General features: G+C 41.9%; 1 protein-coding gene and 1 long non-coding RNA gene across 7 annotated transcripts in view; one reads left to right on the forward strand and one right to left on the reverse strand.

Annotated features, from left to right (window-relative positions):
• Nucleotides 1-21,725, forward strand: part of LOC124061697 (AP-3 complex subunit beta-2) — a 35,530-nt gene that overhangs the window by 6,870 nt on the left and 6,935 nt on the right. For 3 of the 5 annotated variants that reach the window (XM_046393850.1, XM_046393852.1, XM_046393854.1), the window contains exons 2-23: nt 4,345-4,420; nt 5,248-5,322; nt 5,649-5,744; nt 6,084-6,244; nt 6,610-6,676; nt 7,035-7,217; nt 8,276-8,473; nt 9,688-9,785; nt 10,863-10,917; nt 11,022-11,093; nt 11,386-11,448; nt 11,601-11,733; nt 12,387-12,496; nt 12,584-12,760; nt 12,953-13,139; nt 13,618-13,748; nt 17,400-17,514; nt 18,280-18,460; nt 18,740-18,908; nt 19,122-19,209; nt 19,422-19,531; nt 20,251-20,479. In XM_046393850.1, coding sequence (XP_046249806.1) covers nt 4,345-4,420; nt 5,248-5,322; nt 5,649-5,744; nt 6,084-6,244; nt 6,610-6,676; nt 7,035-7,217; nt 8,276-8,473; nt 9,688-9,785; nt 10,863-10,917; nt 11,022-11,093; nt 11,386-11,448; nt 11,601-11,733; nt 12,387-12,496; nt 12,584-12,760; nt 12,953-13,139; nt 13,618-13,748; nt 17,400-17,514; nt 18,280-18,460; nt 18,740-18,908; nt 19,122-19,209; nt 19,422-19,531; nt 20,251-20,479 — 2,774 coding nt within the window. The remainder of the gene's footprint in view (nt 1-4,344; nt 4,421-5,247; nt 5,323-5,648; nt 5,745-6,083; nt 6,245-6,609; nt 6,677-7,034; nt 7,218-8,275; nt 8,474-9,687; nt 9,786-10,862; nt 10,918-11,021; nt 11,094-11,385; nt 11,449-11,600; nt 11,734-12,386; nt 12,497-12,583; nt 12,761-12,952; nt 13,140-13,617; nt 13,749-17,399; nt 17,515-18,279; nt 18,461-18,739; nt 18,909-19,121; nt 19,210-19,421; nt 19,532-20,250; nt 20,480-21,725) is intronic. The other 2 variants (XM_046393851.1, XM_046393855.1) reach the window with 1 other exon arrangement.
• Nucleotides 2,016-21,586, reverse strand: LOC124061705. Of its 2 annotated transcripts, XR_006843801.1 has the most exons (7): nt 21,501-21,586; nt 20,233-20,418; nt 9,669-9,799; nt 5,006-5,085; nt 2,759-2,921; nt 2,379-2,445; nt 2,016-2,293 (listed from the first exon to the last, which is right to left on the reverse strand). It is a non-coding gene; the product is annotated as an uncharacterized LOC124061705 (long non-coding RNA). The 2 variants fall into 2 exon arrangements; XR_006843802.1 differs by lacking the exons at nt 2,016-2,293; nt 2,379-2,445; nt 2,759-2,921; nt 5,006-5,085 and adding an exon at nt 8,323-8,452.

The following is a 21,725-nucleotide window of genomic DNA, read 5'->3' on the forward strand; positions in this document are numbered from 1 at the left end:
GAGCGCAGTCAGTGGGTCGTTTTTCCTGTCGGTGCACAAGATGAAGCTTTATTTCTAAAATAATTCACTGAGGTGGCATTTATACTTTGTTAAAATACATCACAGTTGAGCAGATAGATTATGAAGTTCCCTGGGGTAGTTGACTTTTATTTATTTATGTATTTATTTTTTCCTGAAACTGCTTTGGAGTATTTTGCACTGCAGGAAAGAAAAGTTTTAGTGTATAAAATGGTGAAGGAAATGTTTCTCTTTTCTTACAGGAAGTAACAGGGTTTTTCTCTTCAGTCTGAACAGCATTGCTGTTTTTGAGCAATCATTTGTGTCACTGTTATTACCGCCAAAACACTTACTAATAATGCAGTGATTGCAGACGACCATTCTTTGACAGTTTTAATGTTTGACCACTGCAGCAAATGTTATCAGTGTTTTCAGGTCCGCTTTTAATTAGACATTCATGCTGCGTGTTTGATGACAAACACGCAGCATGAATCCCTGACACGTTATTAATTAATGGCTGATGGCGGTGGTAAACAGACAAGTGCTGTACAACAAATTAAGTCCTTGTTTGGGAGGTTTCTCTCCCCTTCCTTTACATTGTCTGATAGCATTTAAAGTTTACCTGTAGAGTTGGCCAGTAAATATTGATTTAGTTAGTGATTTCCTGTCCGTTGATAACATCCAGAGAAATAAAGTGGTTTTAGATGAAGAGAGTGAGAGCATACTAAGAACAAGGTCAACGCGACATCATGCTGCAGCAGGGTGGTTCACTGAGGCTGTTGAAAATGGAAAATATGCCTCTTTTATATATACGCTCTTCCCTGTACAATTTCTGAGCTTCAGTGCAAAATCGTGAGTCTGGAAAGAAGCTCAGACGGCGAAATGCGGTGCCTTCGGCTGACGGTGATTTACTGCACATTTTTACTGCAGTGTTAATCCGTCGGTCAAGTCTGCCTCTTTGGTCTGAAATTTCGTAAAAGCATGGGGAGGACCATCGTGAAATTTGGTAGACAAACATTCATGGTGCTCAGAGGAGGAATCCTAACGACTTTGGTGACCCCCTGACTTGTCCGCCATTTTGCCAGGTTGACATTTTTGGTTTTGAGTGAAGCATCAACAGCTGTTTGAGGGATTGTCGTGGAAGTTTGTCATGCATGTTGACCTCAGCGTGAACTGCAGTGACTCCAGTGGAAAGTTTTCATTTAGTGGCATAATCGGTTAAATAATTTAATTTGTTCAATGCTGTGGTTTGTGGCTCAATTAATTCATTCTCAGCGCAAACTGTACTTTGTGTTTACAGGATTGGTATACTGAGATCTAAATGTTAACGTAGAGATGTTAGCATTTAGCTCAAAGCACCGCTGTGCCTTCTGTACAGCCTCACAGAGTCAGCTGGCTCTGGACTCTTAATCTCGTTCTGATATTGATTTATTTATTTATTGGTGGTTTGCTGAACACGGACAGCATACATGTGAAAACACTAACCTCAATTCACCGTTGCCGTGTTAGCTAAGGGCTGTTTTTCATCTGCAATCCCTGGACAGTAACTTTGTTGTGTATGAGGTATGGGAAAAGAAATACACAAACAAATAACAAATCTGGCCAAGAAATGTATCACCACTAGCTGGCTTTTTTTTTTTTTGATGTTTTCGGTTTGACTTTTCTTTTCTTTGTCACTTTAAAAGAAAAACTCTGCAGGTTTAGGAGCTGACATCAAAGGCAGTGGATGGAGGAGGTTTCAGGCTGCAATGAAGTGACTAGTTGATAGAAATGTTCTCATTTCCGGAGTCTTGGCCACAGGCCGCGACCCGTCTTCACAATTTCGCAGGGAGAAGTGAACTAGTGAGACCATAATTTTCTGCTGGAAATCAGCATTGGTGTTACTCATCCTCATGTCTGGCCTGTCAGTGCTTTGGGCAGTTTATCTTTGCATTTTCTCAGAGTTTATACTTTTTAATTTGTTTTGGGACGCAGCCACACACATTTGTAACCAAGAAACCAGCTTCAGTTCACGGCTCGCATCCAAAAATAATCCGTCACAAATAGCATTTTATAGATACTGTCAGGTTTTAATTCGACACTCTTTGATGAATTTAGGTCTTGAAGTGTATGCGCTATATTATTCACGCAAGGAAATTATTAACACTTTGATGAGTGATGTAGACGAAAGCAGACATCCTTCTTAGTGCGCACACACACACACACACACACTTACAGACCGGCGGTGGAGTCGTGATACATCAACCGTGTTCTGCAGCGGCCACCTCCTCACAGACGACGAAGCCTCCGTCCGCTGCTGTTGCACAACCAAAGCAGATGAAATATGTAGTATACCCCAACAACCAGCCAGTCATACGCAGGAAATATGTAAAACTACTGACCTCAGCTGGATGTGGCGGGAGCGTTGGTTTCAGTGTGTGGTATTCACTGCATGTAGTAGAACAAAGTCTGAAAGTTAAAAGAGGTTCAAATCAGAAGAGGCTGTGAAGACCAGAGAACATACACAATCTGCACCATCTTCTGAACAGGTTGTTTCACTTTTAGAAAATGTTTAGCATCTGGTTCTCGGTCAGCTAAAGGACTGATGAGGTGCAAGTAAGTCACATTACGAAAGACTTCATACATTGAATTTGGGTGAAATTCATCTGCTGCGAACGGGCCTGAACTGTCCACCACTGAAATTAATTTCATGCTTAAAACAAACAAGCGAACAGGATAAAATGCAAAACCTGTTCAGCAGAGTTAATAAGAGTACATTTACATGAATATAAGAGGTCTTCCATTGCCTGGATTGCATTGTATCCACCTTGCAACACCTGTTGGGTGGCCGTCTGAGTGGCGTGAGTCGGGTCCTGCAGTCCCTGCAGCAGCACATCTCAGTGTTTCAGCTCAGCACCACAGACCTTCAGTCCCTTGTGGAAAGACTGTCAGATGCAACAAAGGAGATGCAGAAAGCCAGGAAATCACTTAAATTAATTTCATTGCATCCTTTGTTGCCTTGGAAACTAGTTGGGAGAAATGTGTGGCTCTGCAGCTATTTAATCACCCCACTCACCACCAACCAAACCCCACCCTTAGTTCCCACACTTCCACATGACATTTTGATCTTTGACTCCAGTGGGTTAGGGTTCCAACACTTCACTTGGAAACGACAGTATCTGCATCGTGATAATTAACAGTCATTCTTGAGGACACTGAAAATATCTATAAATCTGTTGCATCAAGAAATATCTGCTATCCTGATTCGAGGGTTTAAGAGAAAGTTGAGTTTCATCTACGCACTCTTCAGGAGCAGATGGACTGTTTTTTTGGATTTTTTTTACATGAAGCACTTTTTCATGAAGATGTTGAAGTATATAACTGTATTCTTTTTCTCGATAATAGACAGCAGCAAAACAGATATTAAGGCTGTTTGAGAAATGTCATCAATCAGTAATCAGTAACAAAGATCCGGTCTGCACTCTGACTGCTGGCAGGTTTGGTGGGAGCTGGCGGTGTTGTTTACGTGCGTTTGCATTGCAGCAGGGTGGAGATGTCAGCTTAGATCCACTCAGATGTTCCCATCTCCCCGTCAGGGAGGGTGGGTGCACGTGGCTGCAGAGTTACAGACTGCCGTGAGCCTCACTAAATGTGAAAACCAAAACAACACATACTGTAGGCTGTTCATTAGTTCATGGTATTGTTACCAAAAATAAATACTTTTGTCCTCATTCTTTTCAGAAATACTAATACTAACTAACTGCCATAAAGTGTGTCACAGATATTCATGGTGTCTAGAGGGTGATTCCTAATAACTTAAAGGTCCCGTCTGCAGGTCATTAATTAATCAATAAAATGAATCAGTAATTAAATAATTAATTCATAAAATGTCAATTGCAATTTGGTAAAGCTTAAGGTGACGTCTACAAATATTTTGTTTTTCCCAAAGATATTCAGCTGGAACAGTATCTTAACATCTTATTCCCGTGATGTTTGGTTATAGTGTTGTACTGGGTCACATTTTTAGCAAAACACTCACTGAATTTTGTGTCACTTCTCTGAGATGTCAACATGTTTAAGGGATTATGTCATTTTCCAATTACCCGGCTTTTATGCGCTGCAGTTTCAAAGGTCTCCTTATTGTATAAACTGGATTCTCTACTTCAAAGGGAACAATTTGTGGGTCACACTTGCAGGCTTTGATAAGTTTTGAGCAAAAAAGGAATGTAAATTGTAATTCTGTATTTCTTGTTTGGGGCCTCGGTAATCAGGGTCTTTGGGTGTTTACTGAGAAAACGAAAAAATAAATAAATAAATAAATAAATACTGCCAAGCTGCGACCTAATTTTCAGCGTTTTCCTCCCACAGACACGATGACTTGAAGGAGATGCTGGACAGCAACAAAGACTCCTTGAAGCTGGAGGCAATGAAGCGGATTGTGGCTGTGAGTGTGAATAATGTTTACTGTGGGATGCAAGTGATCAGCATGTACTGCTGCATGTCGAGTGAAGGACAAAAGGTGTGGAAAGTTTTCCAAAAAAAAGCTGTTTGTTGCAACACAGCGTGCGTCATTTTATATTAAGTCAGACGAACGTAAAGACCCAAAGCGAAGGTCTCAGAGCTGCCATGAGAGATGCAGGTCACACACAAACTGACACTGTAACAGACTTAATATCCTTCAGGTACAAGTCTGTGACAGTGTCAGTCTGTTACAGTGTCATACAAACTGACCCTGTAACAGACTTAATATCCTTCAGGTATAAGTCTGTAACAGTGTCAGTCTGTTACAGTGTCATACAAACTGACACTGTAACAGACTTAATATCCTTCAGGTACAAGTCTGTGACAGTGTCAGTCTGTTACAGTGTCATACAAACTGACCCTGTAACAGACTTAATATCCTTCAGGTATAAGTCTGTAACAGTGTCAGTCTGTTACAGTGTCATACAAACTGACCCTGTAACAGACTTAATATCCTTCAGGTATAAGACAAACGTATGATGTAAGTACAGTGTGAGGAGATACAAACTGTGCAGTCATCTGCTGATTATTCAGTCTGTGTCCGATTCTTCCTTCTGAAGCTCCACACCCATCTTTCATTCATCATGTCTGCAGGACGGAGAACATGAAAGGGAAGGAAAATCATGTTAAGCAGCTGGAATAAAACTGAAAAGAGTTTCACCTTCTCTCGCGGATGATTGAAACTCTTCGAAACCTGCCACCTTGTGCACTGCTGATTTGTGTGTGTGTGTGTGTGTGTGTTCTCTGCAGATGATCGCCCGAGGCAAAAATGCATCAGATCTCTTCCCTGCTGTGGTGAAAAATGTGGCCTGTAAAAACATTGAGGTTTGTAATGAACAAAGCGTCATGTTTCTTCATGTATTATTTTCTCCTTGTCTTCAGCTTGTGAAGTTCTATGTTGTGAAAAAACCTGATTTATGCATAAAATTTTTTTTAGTTTGCTTACTTGTAATTTCTACATGATCTTATCATGTTTTTGAAATCCCCGTCAGGCTTAGATTCATCTAACCTGAACAAAATTGCTTTTTTTTCTCCCTATTTTTAATTATTTTTAACATTTTTGCTTTATGCCTCCACTTCAGATTTGTCTCGAAGAAAATAACTGAACTAATCTGCATAACTTGTTTCCCTCTTGCTGCTCCTCCCTGCAGGTGAAGAAGCTGGTCTATGTTTACTTGGTGCGATATGCTGAAGAGCAGCAGGATCTCGCTTTGCTCTCCATTTCCACATTCCAGCGAGGGTTGAAGGTACAGCAGTTTTCATTAGCGTCAGTTTTGTCAGTGGAAAGAAAAACCCTTTTCAAAACTATAACTAAAGTGTCTTGGCTCTGTGGATGGAAGTATTGTTGTGCAGGTTTGCCCACAACTTTGGTCCAGACTGAAATATCTCAACAACTACTGGATGGATTGCCATGAATTTGAATTCGTCTAAGACTTAGCCTTAGACTAGCTAACATTAGTTCAGTCCCACACTGCTGTCTTGTTATTGACATTTTGGACTGAACCATGTCAGTCAGCCATATGACCCTGGTCAACCAAGAAGCAGAAATATTACTCCTGAATTTTTTTGCTCTTGTGTTTTCACAGGATCCGAACCAGCTGATCAGAGCCAGCGCTCTGCGAGTCCTCTCCAGCATCCGCGTCACGATCATCGTCCCCATAATGATGTTGGCCATCAAAGAAGCTGCCTCTGATATGTCTCCATATGTCAGGAAGACGGCTGCTCATGCCATTCCTAAACTCTACAGGTGACCTGCCAAGACTTGTTCAGTACCCGGGCACCAATGCCAAAACAACAGCTGTTCATGGTTCCGTGGTGCAGTTGTAAAGACTTGATGAAAGACGGTTGCTACTTATTGGCTTTTAATGTCTGATGCCTCCTAGTTACTGCTTGAACGGAGACTTTTATCACAATGATTAAAAGAAGCTTAAACTATAAATTATTAAGTCAGAAATCTGCTTTTGAGAATTTGTATTTGCAGCCTATAAGAGCGTCCTGCCTGATCCACAGTTTGAGAACCACCAGACGATGGTGAAATTTTTGAGGAACAAATGATTGCTAACTCCTTCTCCAACATTTCTTATTTCCTGCTTTATTCCTCTTTGCTCTCAGTTTGGATCCAGAACAGAAGGACCAGCTGATTGAAGTCATAGAGAAACTCCTCGCTGACAAAACCACGGTGGGTTTTTGCACCACTGATCCAGTATTTTTCCACCAGATTTTTTACTTTTTACAAATTCAAATGCAAGTTTGAAAAACACAGAGAGCATGAAACATCATTACCAGCTTCTGTACGCAGCACCAGATTGCATTCAGTGCCTCAGTTGTTTCCATACTCATCACTTGTTTAACCAGTCTTTCTCTTCGCCTTCCATTTTTAGCGTAAGCTGTTGTAACTTCCAACAGAAATGCACCAAAAATAGTGTTCAACTTAAGATGTAATTTTAAAATGATATAAGATAACTTGCTCTCCTGACATAAGGGATGAACTTGATGCTGACAACACCACCTGTTGTGCAATTGAAAATATGCTGCAGTTGGTGGCAGGAAGTGTCGTGATGGCTTTTGAGGAGGTGTGTCCGGAGCGCATCGACCTGATCCACAAAAACTACAGGAAGTTGTGTAATCTCCTGATCGACGTGGAGGAGTGGGGACAGGTGGTCATCATCAACATGCTGACCCGCTACGCCAGGACGCAGTTCCTCAACCCAAACATCAATGTGAGTAAGAAACACACACTCAGTCCGTACTGTCCCAAAGAGACTCACCTCAGGCTTGTTCGCTTACCTGCTTGATAAGTTAGCTAGCAGCTAGGGGAACGGCTAACAATAATACACATTTATGATTTCACTCATTGGTCAAATGATAAGTGCTGTAGTCTATAAAATGACAGAAAATTGTGAAAAATGGTCCTCCACATTTCTGAGAGCGCAGTCTGATGGCACTGACACTCAAATTATTTATTTGTTTATTATTATTATTTATTTCTGCCCAGCAAACCAATCAAAAACATCAACAGTGTAGATGTTTTTGAAGCTGAAACAAATTTATCTGTTTTGCAGTTTTACTCCATGCACGCTGTGTTCTTAATAGAGACACTGCATACTCTATACCACACTGTGGTACATTCACTATATCAGTGAATTTAACCGCTTAATAAACCACATACTGTATTTGTTTAAATCACTGTCCATGCAAACTAAGAAACAAGTTTATTCATTGTATGCTGTCGCCAACAACAAATTTACATAGAAATAGGATTTTGGGAGATTACTGTGCAACAAAAGTGTATAGGTACATTTATTGCAATAATACAAGTTTTATTTTTTTGGATTAATTATATTCTTCCATTGTGACTGTGCAGAGGCACAAATCCTATCACGATTTTCGTCTTTCAGTGTTGCCAACTTGGTGATTTTTTTTAATCAGTTTTTCAGACCCCACCTGCCGACATTTTTCCCATAACCAGCTAGCAACAAATTGAGTCATTTTTCTTGCTGTGTTGAACATTGTTATTGTAGTAATTTGCAATGCATGTGGTGACAAATTGCTTCAGTGATTTTGCACTGCGTATTTGTCTTAGACAAGGAGGTCTAATGACAGTGCCTCTCATACACATTGTTTGTGTTTGTTTACAAATACATTCGAGAGCAAATCGCCATCTGGTGAGTTTTAGAGAGTTTTTAAACAGCCAGTAGCTACTTCCCATGGCAAGAGTGACTTCTGCCTTGGTCTTTTTATCCCCCAGCAGGCTGTTTAATTCCCACTGTCTCTGCAGGAGTCCCTGTTGGAGGAGGGAAGCGGCGGGGACAAGACCTTCTATGGGTCAGATGAAGATGAGGACGAGGATGAGGAGGAGAAAGAAAAGAAGGCTGAGGCTCCTGCCATGGCCAAGAGGAAGCCCTATGTGATGGACCCAGACCATCGGCTGCTGCTGAGGAACACCAAGCCGCTCCTGCAGAGCCGCAACGCAGCTGTGAGACCACCACACTTTTGATTAAAACACACAACCTACATCAGTTTAAGACAGCGTGGCTCATTAACTCTCCTTCTGAGTCCGTTGCCATGGCAGAGACCATAATCATTTCTCTCCAGCATTATACCACGCTGAGCAGCAGGTTGGTGTTGGGAGTACTTGAGGTCTTATTAACGAGCATCCGTCCAGCTGAAGTGTCCATAAGAAGGACACCTAATCAAAGCTGACCTCTAATCACCGCACTGCGTTAGTGCTGCCGTGGTCACCTTGGAAGACCCGTCTTGTTCCATGTTAGATGTTATGAAACTCACCCGTCACACATTATTGTGCCTTTGTACTGCTGTACGTAGTTCATGATTAACCCTGTTCTTCAGCCAACAAATGTGCTTCCTCATCTTGTATGCAGTTCAAGCGGCTTGTTTTGCACCTATTATGGAATTTATAAATGGCTTGCCTACGTCCTGGTGTATTTAAATAGTTAAGTTGTTGTTGGCCTGTGTGAAGCTCTTATTTTCCTGTTCCCATAGAAATGTTTTCAAACACGGCAGAAAGTTATCGCTGAAAAAGCTCCAAAAAACCACCGCAATCCCGCTCAGCAGCAAATCACATAACTTGCATATATCAACACAATAACCGATGGAGACCAAAGCCAGAGCTAAAAGACATGAATGTTGGAGTTTGATTTGCCATGAGGCTAGAGACACAAATTCAAATTAATGCTAATGTTGCTAACACATTCATCACAATGTCTTTTTGCGATTGCCATTGTATTTACAACCTGCTGTGCAGCCAAAAACGAGCAATTCATACAGATTTAACTTTTGTGCAATATGCGGCTTGAGGTCTCAACAGGCTTATAAAACACAGGCAGCACTTTCTTTTCTTGAATAATTTGCTAGTTTATTTCCTGGAATAAATGTTAACCTAACTTTTAGCTGAGAGCCATGAAAAGAGAGCATATCAGTATTTGCTTCAGTTCTTTCATGCATGTTCAGCACACTGGCAGAATAAATCCAACATGTTCCACGTCTGCACTGCAGCATACGGCAGTGCAAGGAAGTGATGTGTTTGTAATGGACTGTTGCATTGGAAATTAATGAATTTTGAGTAGGGAACACAATAGCCAGGGCAGGGACAATATTCAGCTTCTCACTGTATTTTATATTGTGATGTTGTATCGCCGTAGATCACTTACCTCTCCCTTCTCACTCCAGGTGGTGATGGCTGTGGCTCAGCTGTATTTCCATCTTGCCCCTAAAGCGGAGGTTGGAGTGATTGCCAAGGCTCTGGTCCGTCTCCTGAGGAGCCACAGGTGAGCTTTACTGTCTATAATTTGAAATAAAGCGTCTATTGAGATTGCTGTACCATAGATTTTGGCAGCAACAAATTCCAAAATAAATTGTAGTGTAGTCCAGCCACTAGCATGAAACATCTTGCAGCATTTTTAAGTCATGGCTGTGAGCCGAGCTAAGGTTGAAAATAACGAGAACTGCCAAACAAATATGAAAAAAATGAAAATACACAGCTGAATGTGGGGAGAGAAAGCTATAATGACCATGAAGCTCGGCAAAGTGGAAAACAGTATGACCACAAAAAAAAATAAAAGAAAGACGAGTGAAGGTAGTAAAATAAATCTCTGTAGCCCTGAAGCAGGGAGACAAATTAAACAGGGAGCTCAGTGAGACTGAGGTAAACATGAAAGCATAAACCATAAGGAGTGATGACGGCACATAAGTGGCCTCTCGGCTGTAAGTCCTGCAGACTGTTGTCAGCTTCATATTGAAAAAAGTGCTCTTGTGGCTCTGGGTGTGCTGTAATGGGATCATCATTCAGCAGCAACCAAACAGCAGCGTCTCTCTGTGGGGCGGATTTGTCAGAAGTCCACTGTACTGTACGATATGTTTCCTTAGATTTAATAATTCGTATGGAGTCGTTATTGTTTCATCTCTCATAGCAGTCACAAGAAAGCTGCTTAGATGTTTGCAAGTTACAGAAGTTGTTTTTGATTTTTAGTAGTTCATTGAAGTCAAAAATAAGATTCTAAAAAATATATGAAAATTGAATTTTAGGATTATGAATAATACAAGTAATCAGAAACAATAAAATGATTAAGAATAGCTAGATAAAAATAAAATAACATAACTTGTACTGACCTCTAATTTAATCTGAAGACAGGCAGGTTGTATTGATTGCTACAGTTTTACACAGCAGGTCTTTGTCAGATTTTAAATTCTAACACTAGCCAGCTAGTGAAATCTTCATAGGAATATCACCACCGTTGTGAAGAGCTGTGGACCTCCAATATGGCCACCTGGTCATGTAGACAGTGGAGGACTTGAAAGGGAACTCTCTGTTTTATGCTACTCTTTTCTTTTTTCTCCCCCTCCAGTGAAGTCCAGTATGTTGTTCTTCAGAACGTGGCAACCATGACAATTAAGAGAAGGGTGAGCTACACCTGCTGGTGTTTTCACTGTGTATGTGCAGAGCGTGAAATCCGATGCTGCAGATTCGCTGAGGTTTTCACTCCTCCTGCCTTTACATTTCACAGGGGATGTTTGAACCGTACCTGAAGAGTTTCTACATCCGCTCTACAGACCCAACCCAGATAAAAGTCCTTAAGGTTATTTTCTGTTCTGTTCTATTGTGCTGTTATTCTTAATGCCGAATCAGTAAAAAGACTATTAATACAATAATGTTGAACAGGGATGTTGTTGTCTTGTTGTGCCGAATCAACTGCTACAAATCAGAGCAAAGTGTTTTAAAATGTGTTTTAAAAGTGAAATTTCAGTCTTTCGGCACAGGTGCCAGTAAGTGAACAAGCTTACAGGAAAAAGCTATACAGTAATTACAGTAAACAGGTTTGCAGCATTCAGAATAATCTTTTTTCTTTTTTTTTTCTTTGTGTTTTGCAGCTGGAGGTTCTGACCAATCTAGCCAATGAGACGAACATCTCCACCATTCTCAGAGAGTTTCAGGTACAGTGAAACAGAACTTTCTCTGCTTAATGAAGAGTGAATTAAGACTAGACTAAACGCTGTGCAGATCTGTGCTCCAGCAAGGAGGGATTCCCCCGCTGTGGCCTTCTTTTATGTATTACTGTGCTGAGTGAGTATTTTTTTTCTGCCAGACGTATATTAAAAGCATGGATAAGGACTTTGTGGCCGCCACGATCCAAGCCATCGGCCGCTGTGCCACCAACATCGCAGAGGTGAGGGACACGTGTCTGAACGGCCTGGTCCAGCTGCTGTCCAACCGAGACGGTAAGTCTTTCTGTGTACGGCAGAAGGAACAAGCAGTTGTTGCTGACAGTTTTGGATATGAAGCCGATGGGATGATTTAATCAGTTCATTTGCCACTGAAAATTATAAAAGGGAATTTGTCACAGTGAAAGTAGAAACAGAAGATTAGATAAGAATATCACAGACTTTACTTCCGAACAAGTTGAAAAACACTTTATGAGTGAGCATGAGGAACCCGTCTCAGTATTTCTTTAGATAATTAATTGACTGGATTTAAACTGAATTCATCTATAGTGATAAAAAAAATCATTAATGTTCATTTAACATTTAAGCGAGTGAGTCTTCTGTGGAGGATCAGAAATGTTTTTAAATAAATTTGTTTTTGACTCTTTTTAAACTTTTATTCATGAATTAATGTGTTTGAAATGATGTACCATTTGGCTGTTTTATGTTGTGTCTGTAAATACTTTTTTTTTAAATTTGAGCTATTTATTGTTTTTATGATTCTGCTCTTTTATTGCTCACTGCAGTTTCAAACGATAAAGTACTTTGCAATTTAGTCTGTGTATTGAATTAATTAATTTCTTGATTTACTGCGCAGTTAGTCATTAATTGATTGAATACTTTGTTACTATTTCCGTGGCACCTGTGGCCCTCCGTTCTCCACGCTACAGAGTTGGTTGTAGCTGAGTCTGTGGTGGTTATTAAGAAGCTGCTGCAGATGCAACCAGAGAAGCACAGCGACATCATAAAGCACATGGCGAAGCTAACAGACAACATCCAGGTGAGAGTCTCGTCCACAAACCGCTGCTGTCTGATTACAGCAACGGAAACGGAAACGTACGCAACCATTTATTTTTAATGTTGTCAGGTGCCGATGGCGCGGGCCAGTATCCTGTGGCTGATCGGAGAGTACTGTGAGCATGTGCCTAAGATTGCCCCGGATGTGCTGAGGAAAATGGCCAAGTCCTTCACAAACGAGGAGGACATCGTTAAGCTGCAGATCATCAATTTGGCCGCCAAGCTCTATCTCACAAACTCTAGACAGGTGTGAACGGCATGTTTGTCTGTCACTAGCATTTAAAAGGGCCGTAAGTCTTCATTTTAGACATCACCAATCACCAAGTTCTGTTAACTCAATCGTTAGAATCGAACATTTTGTAAAACACTCATAAGTTTTCAAATTGCTGTGCTGTCTTTTGAAAAAGTAAGACTTTACTGTCGTTCCTTCTCCTCACAGACCAAACTGTTAACGCAGTATGTTCTCAACTTGGCCAAGTATGACCAGAATTACGACATCCGTGATCGGGCGCGCTTCATTCGCCAGCTCATAGTGCCCACCGAGAAGAGTGGAGCACTCAGCAAGTACGCTAAGAAACTGTTCCTCGCCCTCAAACCTGCACCAGTCCTCGAGTCTCCGTTTAAAGGTACATCTATCTTACATTATTTTAGAAAGTTTAATTACAGGTGCATGAACCCTCAGTGACATTCAAATTCAAGAGTCACTACTGACTTATTTCATTTTATCTATATAGTGCCTAATCACAGTAAAGTTGCCTCATGACACTTTCCATTTAGAGCAGGTCTAGACCAAACTCTTAGATTTAGTGCAGAGATACCCATACACTTGGTGACAGTGGCGAGGCGAGAGAGAAGAGTGAGAGAGAGGAGAGACTGTAAAGGAGGGCGGGCACACAGATGTGAAGCAACTGCAGTAGTAACAGAGTACTGGAAAGATATAAAACCATATTAACAGTAATAATAATGATAGTGGTAGTAATAATGATAAATATGACTAAGTGGTAATGATAATCGTTCCTGTGATTTTGATTTTTCTTCAGTAAGTAATCCAGTGCCCTTCGCGTTGCACTTACACTTTGTTCTTTGTTTCTTGTGTTTTTGTAGATCGAGACCACTTCCAATTGGGTTCATTATCCCACTTGCTGAATGCCAAGGCTGGCGGCTACCAGGAGTTGCCTGACTGGCCCGAAGCCGCCCCAGACCCCTCCGTGCGCAACGTGGAGGTGAAGGAGTCTGTGCGTGCAGTGGGAACAGTAACATACAGAGACACGGGGGCCCTCTGGGGTCTCCAGGGGCCCCAAAAGTTGGAGGGGAGCGAGAATCGCTTCTGCCCCAGAGCAGTGCCTCAGAGGGGCTAAGCAGTCACCAGAGCCTCACGTCCAAGATAACATTAACTCCAATATAACATTAATTCCTCGTTCACTGGCCATCTTTCATTCACTTACGACTCATTAGCATTAACGGCTCATCTGTAACATCCATCCTTTTCGGCCTCCATCTATTTTGGATGCTGCTGAAGTGCTCTCCCCTCCATGGAGGAGAATGAGTCAGAAAGGAGAAAAGAGGATTATAGTCTCTATTTCTGATTCCCTATGAAAACAGTAAAGGCCCATGAACTCGCCCTCTCTGCTGCACTTGCTTCAGTACGGCAGCAGCTCACTCGCCCCATCCAGGTGACTTCTCACCAGTGTTTGAGCCAATAGCACATGTGATACGGGGGGTGGGGCTGATTTTGAAGCCATCGACGGCAGTAAAACACGTCTCCTGTAGTCTCTGCTACGGTTGGGGAGTTGACCTAAATGGGGGTTGGCATTGATAAGTACAGATGCAGCCAGTAGTTAATAGGTATTCGGCATCTGCAATGAACAATTTAATTTTGGCCTAATTATTCCCCAAATTTTCAGTTAGAATATAGAATAGAGAATATAATTTCTGCTCTTCTGGACTACAGCTGAACAAGCAAGCTTTAATATGAGTGATTTAGGAGTACACGGTACGGTTTTCCGTCATCCCAACTCACCAGATTCGCTCCTCTTCTTCTCCATCCCATTCACTCCATGTGCCATCGGTTCATAACCAAATGACGACCTGAAATCAAAACTTGAGCGTGTCGCTTCTTTGTCAAAATCAAGACTCGACTCACGAAGTCGCTTGATTTTAAATTTCAGAAGTGACCTCAAGGATTGACTTTGACCTCATATTTGTTAATATTTGTTGTTACAGCGTTAATATTTTGTACTCACACTCCAGTGTTCCACACCCAGTGTTAAATTGTCATTTAGTTGTGATGCGGATTTCAAGATGAGGCCACAGGTGCACTGAATTTTATTTTGATTTGACTAGTGGTTTGTAAGAGACAGGCTTGTTAACACCATACCAGGAGTTATGCATGTGTTAGCCTGCTCAATAATTAAATAAGTGACATCACTGGTGACCATTTTTCAAAGCAAATTTGTTTCCTTTCGTTCCAAGTGTATTAAAATGAAAATGACAAAGCTTGGAACGTGGGGAATCAAACTAAAAACTTAGAGTATGTTCTGGAAAATGGTTTGCAGCAGTGTAGGCCAAAGACCAAAAACAAGCAAAAACACCTTGAAGCAGCAGTTCGGTTGCTCAGGAACCTGTGTGAGTTACCATCAGACTGAGTGCTCCATTGCATCCACTCTTGTAGTGGCTGTGGAGGTTCAGTGGAAGCCTCTGAAGCCTGGACCTCTCTGACAGGCTCTTCCTCTGCACGTTATGCATCTCCACAGATAGAGGAAGTCATATCCACCAGCGAGGGGCGGATCGGCCTGTTAGGAGACTGGCGAGAGGTGCCCCTCCCCCTCCTTCTCAGTTTGGGAGTGCGGTGGTGTATGTTTTGATGACTGCTCTCTCTTTCCTCCTTTGGTCTCTCTACGGTTGTCGTAATGTTGTAACTGATGATGGTCAAGTTGACGAGACAGGATTAATGAGATTTTACTCCTCAGTGCTGAATCCCCGAATCAGGGCAGATTAACGGAGGATAAATGTGACAGCCGTCTTTGTCCCCAGTAGAATAAGAGTTGATGCTAAATCTTAAAGACGAAGCTTAACTCAAGTCAAAAGGATTAGAGAGCAGAGTTTGGCAGTTCATTCTGCGCTTCAGTCTTGACTCAAGGTCTACTTAAGTTACTTCTCCTGGAGCTTTCGATCACATCCTGTGGTCTTCATCATCAGGTGAAATATGCTCAGTTTTCAAGGAACTGCAGATGTTCAAGCCTTCTATTATATCACACAATTGTTAGATTCTGAGTCTTTTAGGAATTCTTGTTCTTGTTGGCTTAAAAGTTAAAGCTGACAGCTTGTTGTTGACCTTGAAAACCACAGCTGACAAAACAGTTTCTGTTCAAGGTCCACTTACTCACGCTTCACTTTTGCCATCGAGGACACAAAGTCTGATAAGTGTTCAGAATAACGGGAATGTTTAACCTCTACACTTCACGACGGTCTGTTGATGACGAAGATGAAGTCCGTTGTTGGGGAGCTTTGAGTCTGGAGGAAGAGCTAAAGCCCCCGTTGAAGCGTGTTGTGTGAATTCACTTAAATTATAAAGTGGTTTTGGTTTAGTGGTTCAGGTTGGAAACCACCTGAGTAAGTGGACCTTGAGTGGAGATTGTTGTTGAGGCAACCATCTTCCTCTTCTGCACCTGACTGGTCTCACCTGGAATTTGTGACACACTTTGTGAACGCGTCACAAATGTTGTGGTGTGATGTGACTTCCCTCTTTTCTGCCACTCTTCATTTAGTTCATGTTAATCCATGCCAGACATTTATACTAAATGCATTGTCATGTATTTACTTGACGTATCAGTAAGTAGTGATGCTGACTTTTTGTTTCTTTAGTTAAGTGAGTATTTAAGTATGAACAGTATGATTGAGTTATATTGGAGTGTTTTGATTTTGCCAGATCATTTTATTAGCTACCTAACAGCCAGATATTGTGGTAAATTAGTATACTGTGATGAAATCTGGGGTTTATTCTTGTCTCTGTGATATCAAACTGTTCTCACACGTCTTCTTTTTAGTCCCAGAAACCTTCCTGTGCCTCTTTCTCTTGCTTTCCTGACTTTCTTCTGAACACTTTTCCCTTCCTTATCTCACCTCCATCCCAATCTTTTTTCTTTTCTACATCTGCCAGGTTTTTGCGCTGCTTGAAAGAGTCACAACGTTAACGAGTGTGAGTCAGTTAGCGGCAAAGAGCCCACCTCCTTGAGCCTCAAAACCATATAGCGGCAAAACCCGAGTGCTTTTTAACACCCCCGCCTAACGTAGTTGCTCTCCTGTGCTTAGCTCAGCCAAAGCCACCTGAAACACAGCACCCTCTTCCTCGGTCTCTACCATTAAAGAAGTGATTCTTTTAGCAGGACGTGCGGTCCTCTGACACGTTGAGATGCATTATCAACCGTGTGGGTTCAAAATGGGGTTTGGAGATGTCTTCACTCATTAGCTGATAGCTCTAATTAATGAGCTTCGTCGCAGAAAGCGTGAGACAAATTTCTTCTTTTTCTTGTAAAGTGTGGGAGGATGGTCACCACTCCTCAAAGACATCACTTCTCTTAATGGAACAGCTTCCTGTATTAAAAGAAAATCATTTCTGCAGCTGGTCATGAAGGCATCACCTGGTGCTAACATCTATCTAAAAGAAAAACTCCATACAAGCATTAGTTTGTGTTCCGAATTTGTTCCCTGACTGTCAGATCTGAAAGCAGATCTGATGGCTGTCTTCATTTGGCTGCATCACACCCAGGCAGAGGCATTCATGGCCGTGCTACTGTAATCTGCCCACGTCTCTGCTTTTGTCTGAAGGGTTTTGTCACTGAAGATGAGCTGACGACTTACTGTTTAAACTCCCCTTAATCTGCCAGGTGCCCGAATGGACCAAATGCAGCAGCCGAGAGAAGAGAAAGGAGAAGAAAGTGGAGAAGCCTTTCTACTCTGACTCGGAGGGCGAGTCTGGGCCGACGGAGTCAGCTGACAGCGGTAACTTCAGCGGGCTGTTGGCTTTGTTTGTTTACATCTGTTACTCAAATTATTATTTGATTAGCTGTTTTTCAATAATCCAAAGTCCTCCTTTCGGTTGCCAGAGAAGACTGAGTTTGCATTTGAGAAATGAGAACCAAAACAAAAATCCTGGATATCAGATTACATCTGAAAAGCTGTTTAGTATTTGAAAGGATAAAAAAAAAAGTTACTCATTTAAAATTTCATTGCATACTTTTGATGTCAACACAGACCATCTGTGACTCTCATCAAATTATTAATAACAGAAAATACACTGTTGTTGGTGCCCTGTGGCACGAAAATTGTCTTTCTAATCTCTTTCTGAGGTCTTTTTTTCCTTTGTGACTGAGGTCGGACCTGAGAGACAGAAAATCTGTTGGTGGTGCTGTTAAATCTTTTTTTTTATTTTATCTTCTTTATTGTATAATAAAAACCTGATCTTCACTGGTGGATGTCAAAGGAATTTTCTTTAGATTTGACACATGGAACTCAGTGAGTTTGATTCTTTTAAATGAAGAATTCCTTAACGCTTAAGCTCACCTGGTCCCAGCTCTCGTACTTGTTTTGTGGAAGTACGTCTGTACAGTATGTGTGTGTGCATGTCACTGCAGATGCTGTACACTGTATGTATACGACACTAAACTCCTGCGTGGACTGTACTGTACAAGGTGGAGTTTCATGTTCCTGCTTTTCTGTGTAAAATTAGCTGAGCTTCTGACCCTCTGAGCCTTTCTCCCCCCTCAGAGTCAGACTCTGCCAGCGGCACGGAAAGCGGCAGCGGCAGCGAGGAGAGCGGCTCGGGATCGGAGAGCGAAGAGAGCGAGGAAGGCTCCGAGTCTGAGGAAGAGGAGGAGGATGATGAAGATGAAAAGGACAAAAAGAAAAAGAAGAAAGAAGTCAAGAAAACAGTGCAAGAAAGCGAAAGGTAGCACACGGTTGAGTTTTTATGTTGTTGTCCATTGTGACCCTGGACAAAAAGTGAACATGTGACTCATTGTGAATGCATCTCATGTCTTTATTATCCATTTTTTAAAGATAAATTAATTTCATCCAAATATCTTCTGTTTTTAACATGCTTTCTCTTTATACTGAAACCCAATTAATGTCTCATTGTGGTGTCGTCGTGCAGTTTGATGAGTAGTTCTGTCATGCAGTAGAACTCTTTCATCCGTTATACCTCCCAACTTTCCTCTCGTGTTTCCAGCGAGCAGAGCAGCGAAGAAGAAGAGAGGAAACACGAGAGGAAGAGTAAACAACGTCAGAGTGACTCGGAGTCCGAATCTGATGACGACGAAGAGGAAAGCGAGTCTGAAAGCAGCCAATCGGAGTCTGAAGAGTCAGAGTCGGAGGCAGAGGTCAAAAAGAAAAAAAAGGTATCGATGAAGCGTCAGACTCAAAGTGTCCAAATATTAAAGTCAAGACCCTGTTTTCACCAAAACAAAACCCCCCAAAAATCAAAATCTAAACCCGTATTCCTGTCATTGACTTATTGACCAAACATTCCCCCATTTAGACTGCCCCACGTGTGCATTTTAACATAAAAACAACCTGCGTCTGTTCATGTCAGTTTTGCTTTCTCCACCCAGGCAGCTGAGTCTAAACTTCCGTCAAAGCCCGTCAAGAAAGAGAGCAAGAAAGAGAAGAAAGAAATGTCTCTGCTCGACCTCGATGATTGTGAGTGTTTTCATTTCTGTGAGCTTTCCGCTCTTGAAGAGAATATAAAAGTGATGACGCTCGCCTCAGTCAGTGGACGAGGACGTTTGCAAACATTGTGCACACACGTGATACATGTGATTCCTGAAGATCACAGCAATCAGGGAGCTATAAAAAGATTTGTTTCAGACCTGAACCTCTGAGCTGAATCACACTCTCGTCTATTTTCCCAGTCGAGCCTACTCCTTCTCCTCAAGTCACACCTGTCAACACCTTCCTGTCCAACAGCCTTGTGACCGACCTGGAGGGATTGTCTTTGTCTGACGCTGTTCTCTCCCCAGCAGTAAGTACAATACACGTCTCTCATTGTCCTGGTTACCATCCTCACCCTTTTCGACAAATCACAGGTGAGAGTCCTCCATCGTCGCTGTAACGCTGCTGCCTTCTTTCAGAAATGTAACTCATCTCGCGTTAGTATTTAATTGTAGGTGAATTTTAAATGCTAAATGTTAAATGTGCATATTCTCTTTGAAAGTTACCTCTCTCTGCCATTGAGCTCAGGGACAGTCTGTGTCAAGCTGAAATGAACACTGCCTATACTGTACTGAGTGTCTGCACTGAACTTACTGAGTGAAATGAAATGTCAGAGGTGCCAGTTATTAACCTCACAGTCTCACAAGCTGAGCAGACACACGAATGACACAAGAATGACCTCTTTATGTGACTGTGGATTAAGATGTATTAGTATTTGATCTAAAGTCTCACATCCTGTGTTTGATCCTGAAGGAAATGTCTCCGTGGTTTTACAGCCATTATTTGTTGTTTGTACGAACAAAATTTTTTTTCGGGTCAGAAGTCATCACGTGACCTGGACTTCCAGCTTTGTTCACCTCACCGCTCCGACAGCAAATTAATGAAAATATATTCAACTCTAAAAAGCTGCTTAACTCTATGAAAGGGAATGTTTACTCCAGAAATAGTGAGAAACGTAGCTCACATGCTACCATTCTGAAAAATATGTTCTTAGGATTAATGATTCCCTACCTTGTCCTCCACCTGCAGACCATTGCTCCTTCCAGCGCCCTGAAGAGCTTCGAGCTGCTGCACCGGATCACAGGGGAGGGTCTGTCGGTGGAGTACTGCTTCAGCCGGCAGCCGTTCAGCCCCGATGCCAACATGGTGGCCGTGCAGATGCAGTTCACCAACAACGCCACCTCCGACACCAAGAACCTGCATATGGAGGACGTGAAGCTCCAGTCAGGGATGAGGGTCAAAGAGTTCCCAGAGATTGGTGAGTGATGGGCCAAATGGGGGCCGAACAAACAAACCCGGAAATAACCTGAGAAGCTGCAATGTTACAATATGAAAAGTGTTGCGGAATAAACATTAAAAAGATGAGGGCCTTATTGGTAGCTGTTTGGTTTCACAGAAAGAGGACCCACTGGTAAACTGAAGACACTTTAATAGTAACTTAAAATAGAAATAACAAAAGGAGAAACTAGAACAAAGGGCACCTGGGAGTCCAGGACAAAAAGGTCTAAACCATAAATAACCAAATAACACAAGTAAAAGGAAAACTCAGCAGGCACAAAGAAACAGATTCACAGAACGCAGGCGATACGATAGTTAATTAAGTTAAAATAAAATAAAAAAAATGGAGGGCAGCCGTGGCCTAGAGGTTGGAGAATTGACTTTTGATCGGAAGGTTGCCGGTTCGATTCCCCCACCAGATGGGCAGGGAAAAAAATTTGGTGTGGTGGAGTTATAGTCCCCCCCCCCTCCATTAGCCGGCTGATGTGCCCTTGAGCAAGGCACTTAACCCCCAATATGCTCCCCGGGCGCTTGATGCAGCCCACTGCTCCTGTGTGTGTTTCACTGCATGTTGCATGTGTGTGTGTGTTTCAATCAGTGGTGGGTTAAATGCACTGAAGTAATTTCCCATCTTGGGATTAATAACGTAAATTAAATTAAAATTAAAATTAAAATACTGCAAATACAGAACACAAGGGGACACGGGAAACATAAAACGCAAAAGACACTGGAAGCATAAGTCAGAACTCAAGGAAGAGAGAAACACATAACTCAGGGAAGGCAAAGAAACATGAAACAGAGAACAGCAGAGCAACATGGAAGAACAGCAAACACAAGGATACAAAGGAAACTGATAAATACAGCAAGAGAAACAGAAACCAAAGGAAACACAAAGAAGTAAGCTAACAGAGAAACCCAAAGAAACAGGAAACACAGCAGATACGAGGACACAAGGGAACAGACGAACTGGCAAAACACACAAGGTGATCACAGGTACTTACGGAGCACGGGGACTGGACGCAGGAGAAAACTGTCAGGGCAGGGCAAACTATCAAGAAAAGGAGGGAAAACAGACAAAGACAGGAAATGAAAAGCCAAACAGGACACAAGAGGAGAAAGTCTACAAAATAAAACAGGAAACAAACGAAACATAAACTTCAAATCCTGACAGTAGCAGGGATAAAAATCAAAAGATGGCAAGAGAACATCAAAAACACAAAGATTTA

Source organism: Scatophagus argus, chromosome 7 (assembly GCF_020382885.2).
Source record: "Scatophagus argus isolate fScaArg1 chromosome 7, fScaArg1.pri, whole genome shotgun sequence".
Classification (NCBI taxonomy): Eukaryota; Metazoa; Chordata; class Actinopteri; family Scatophagidae; genus Scatophagus; species Scatophagus argus.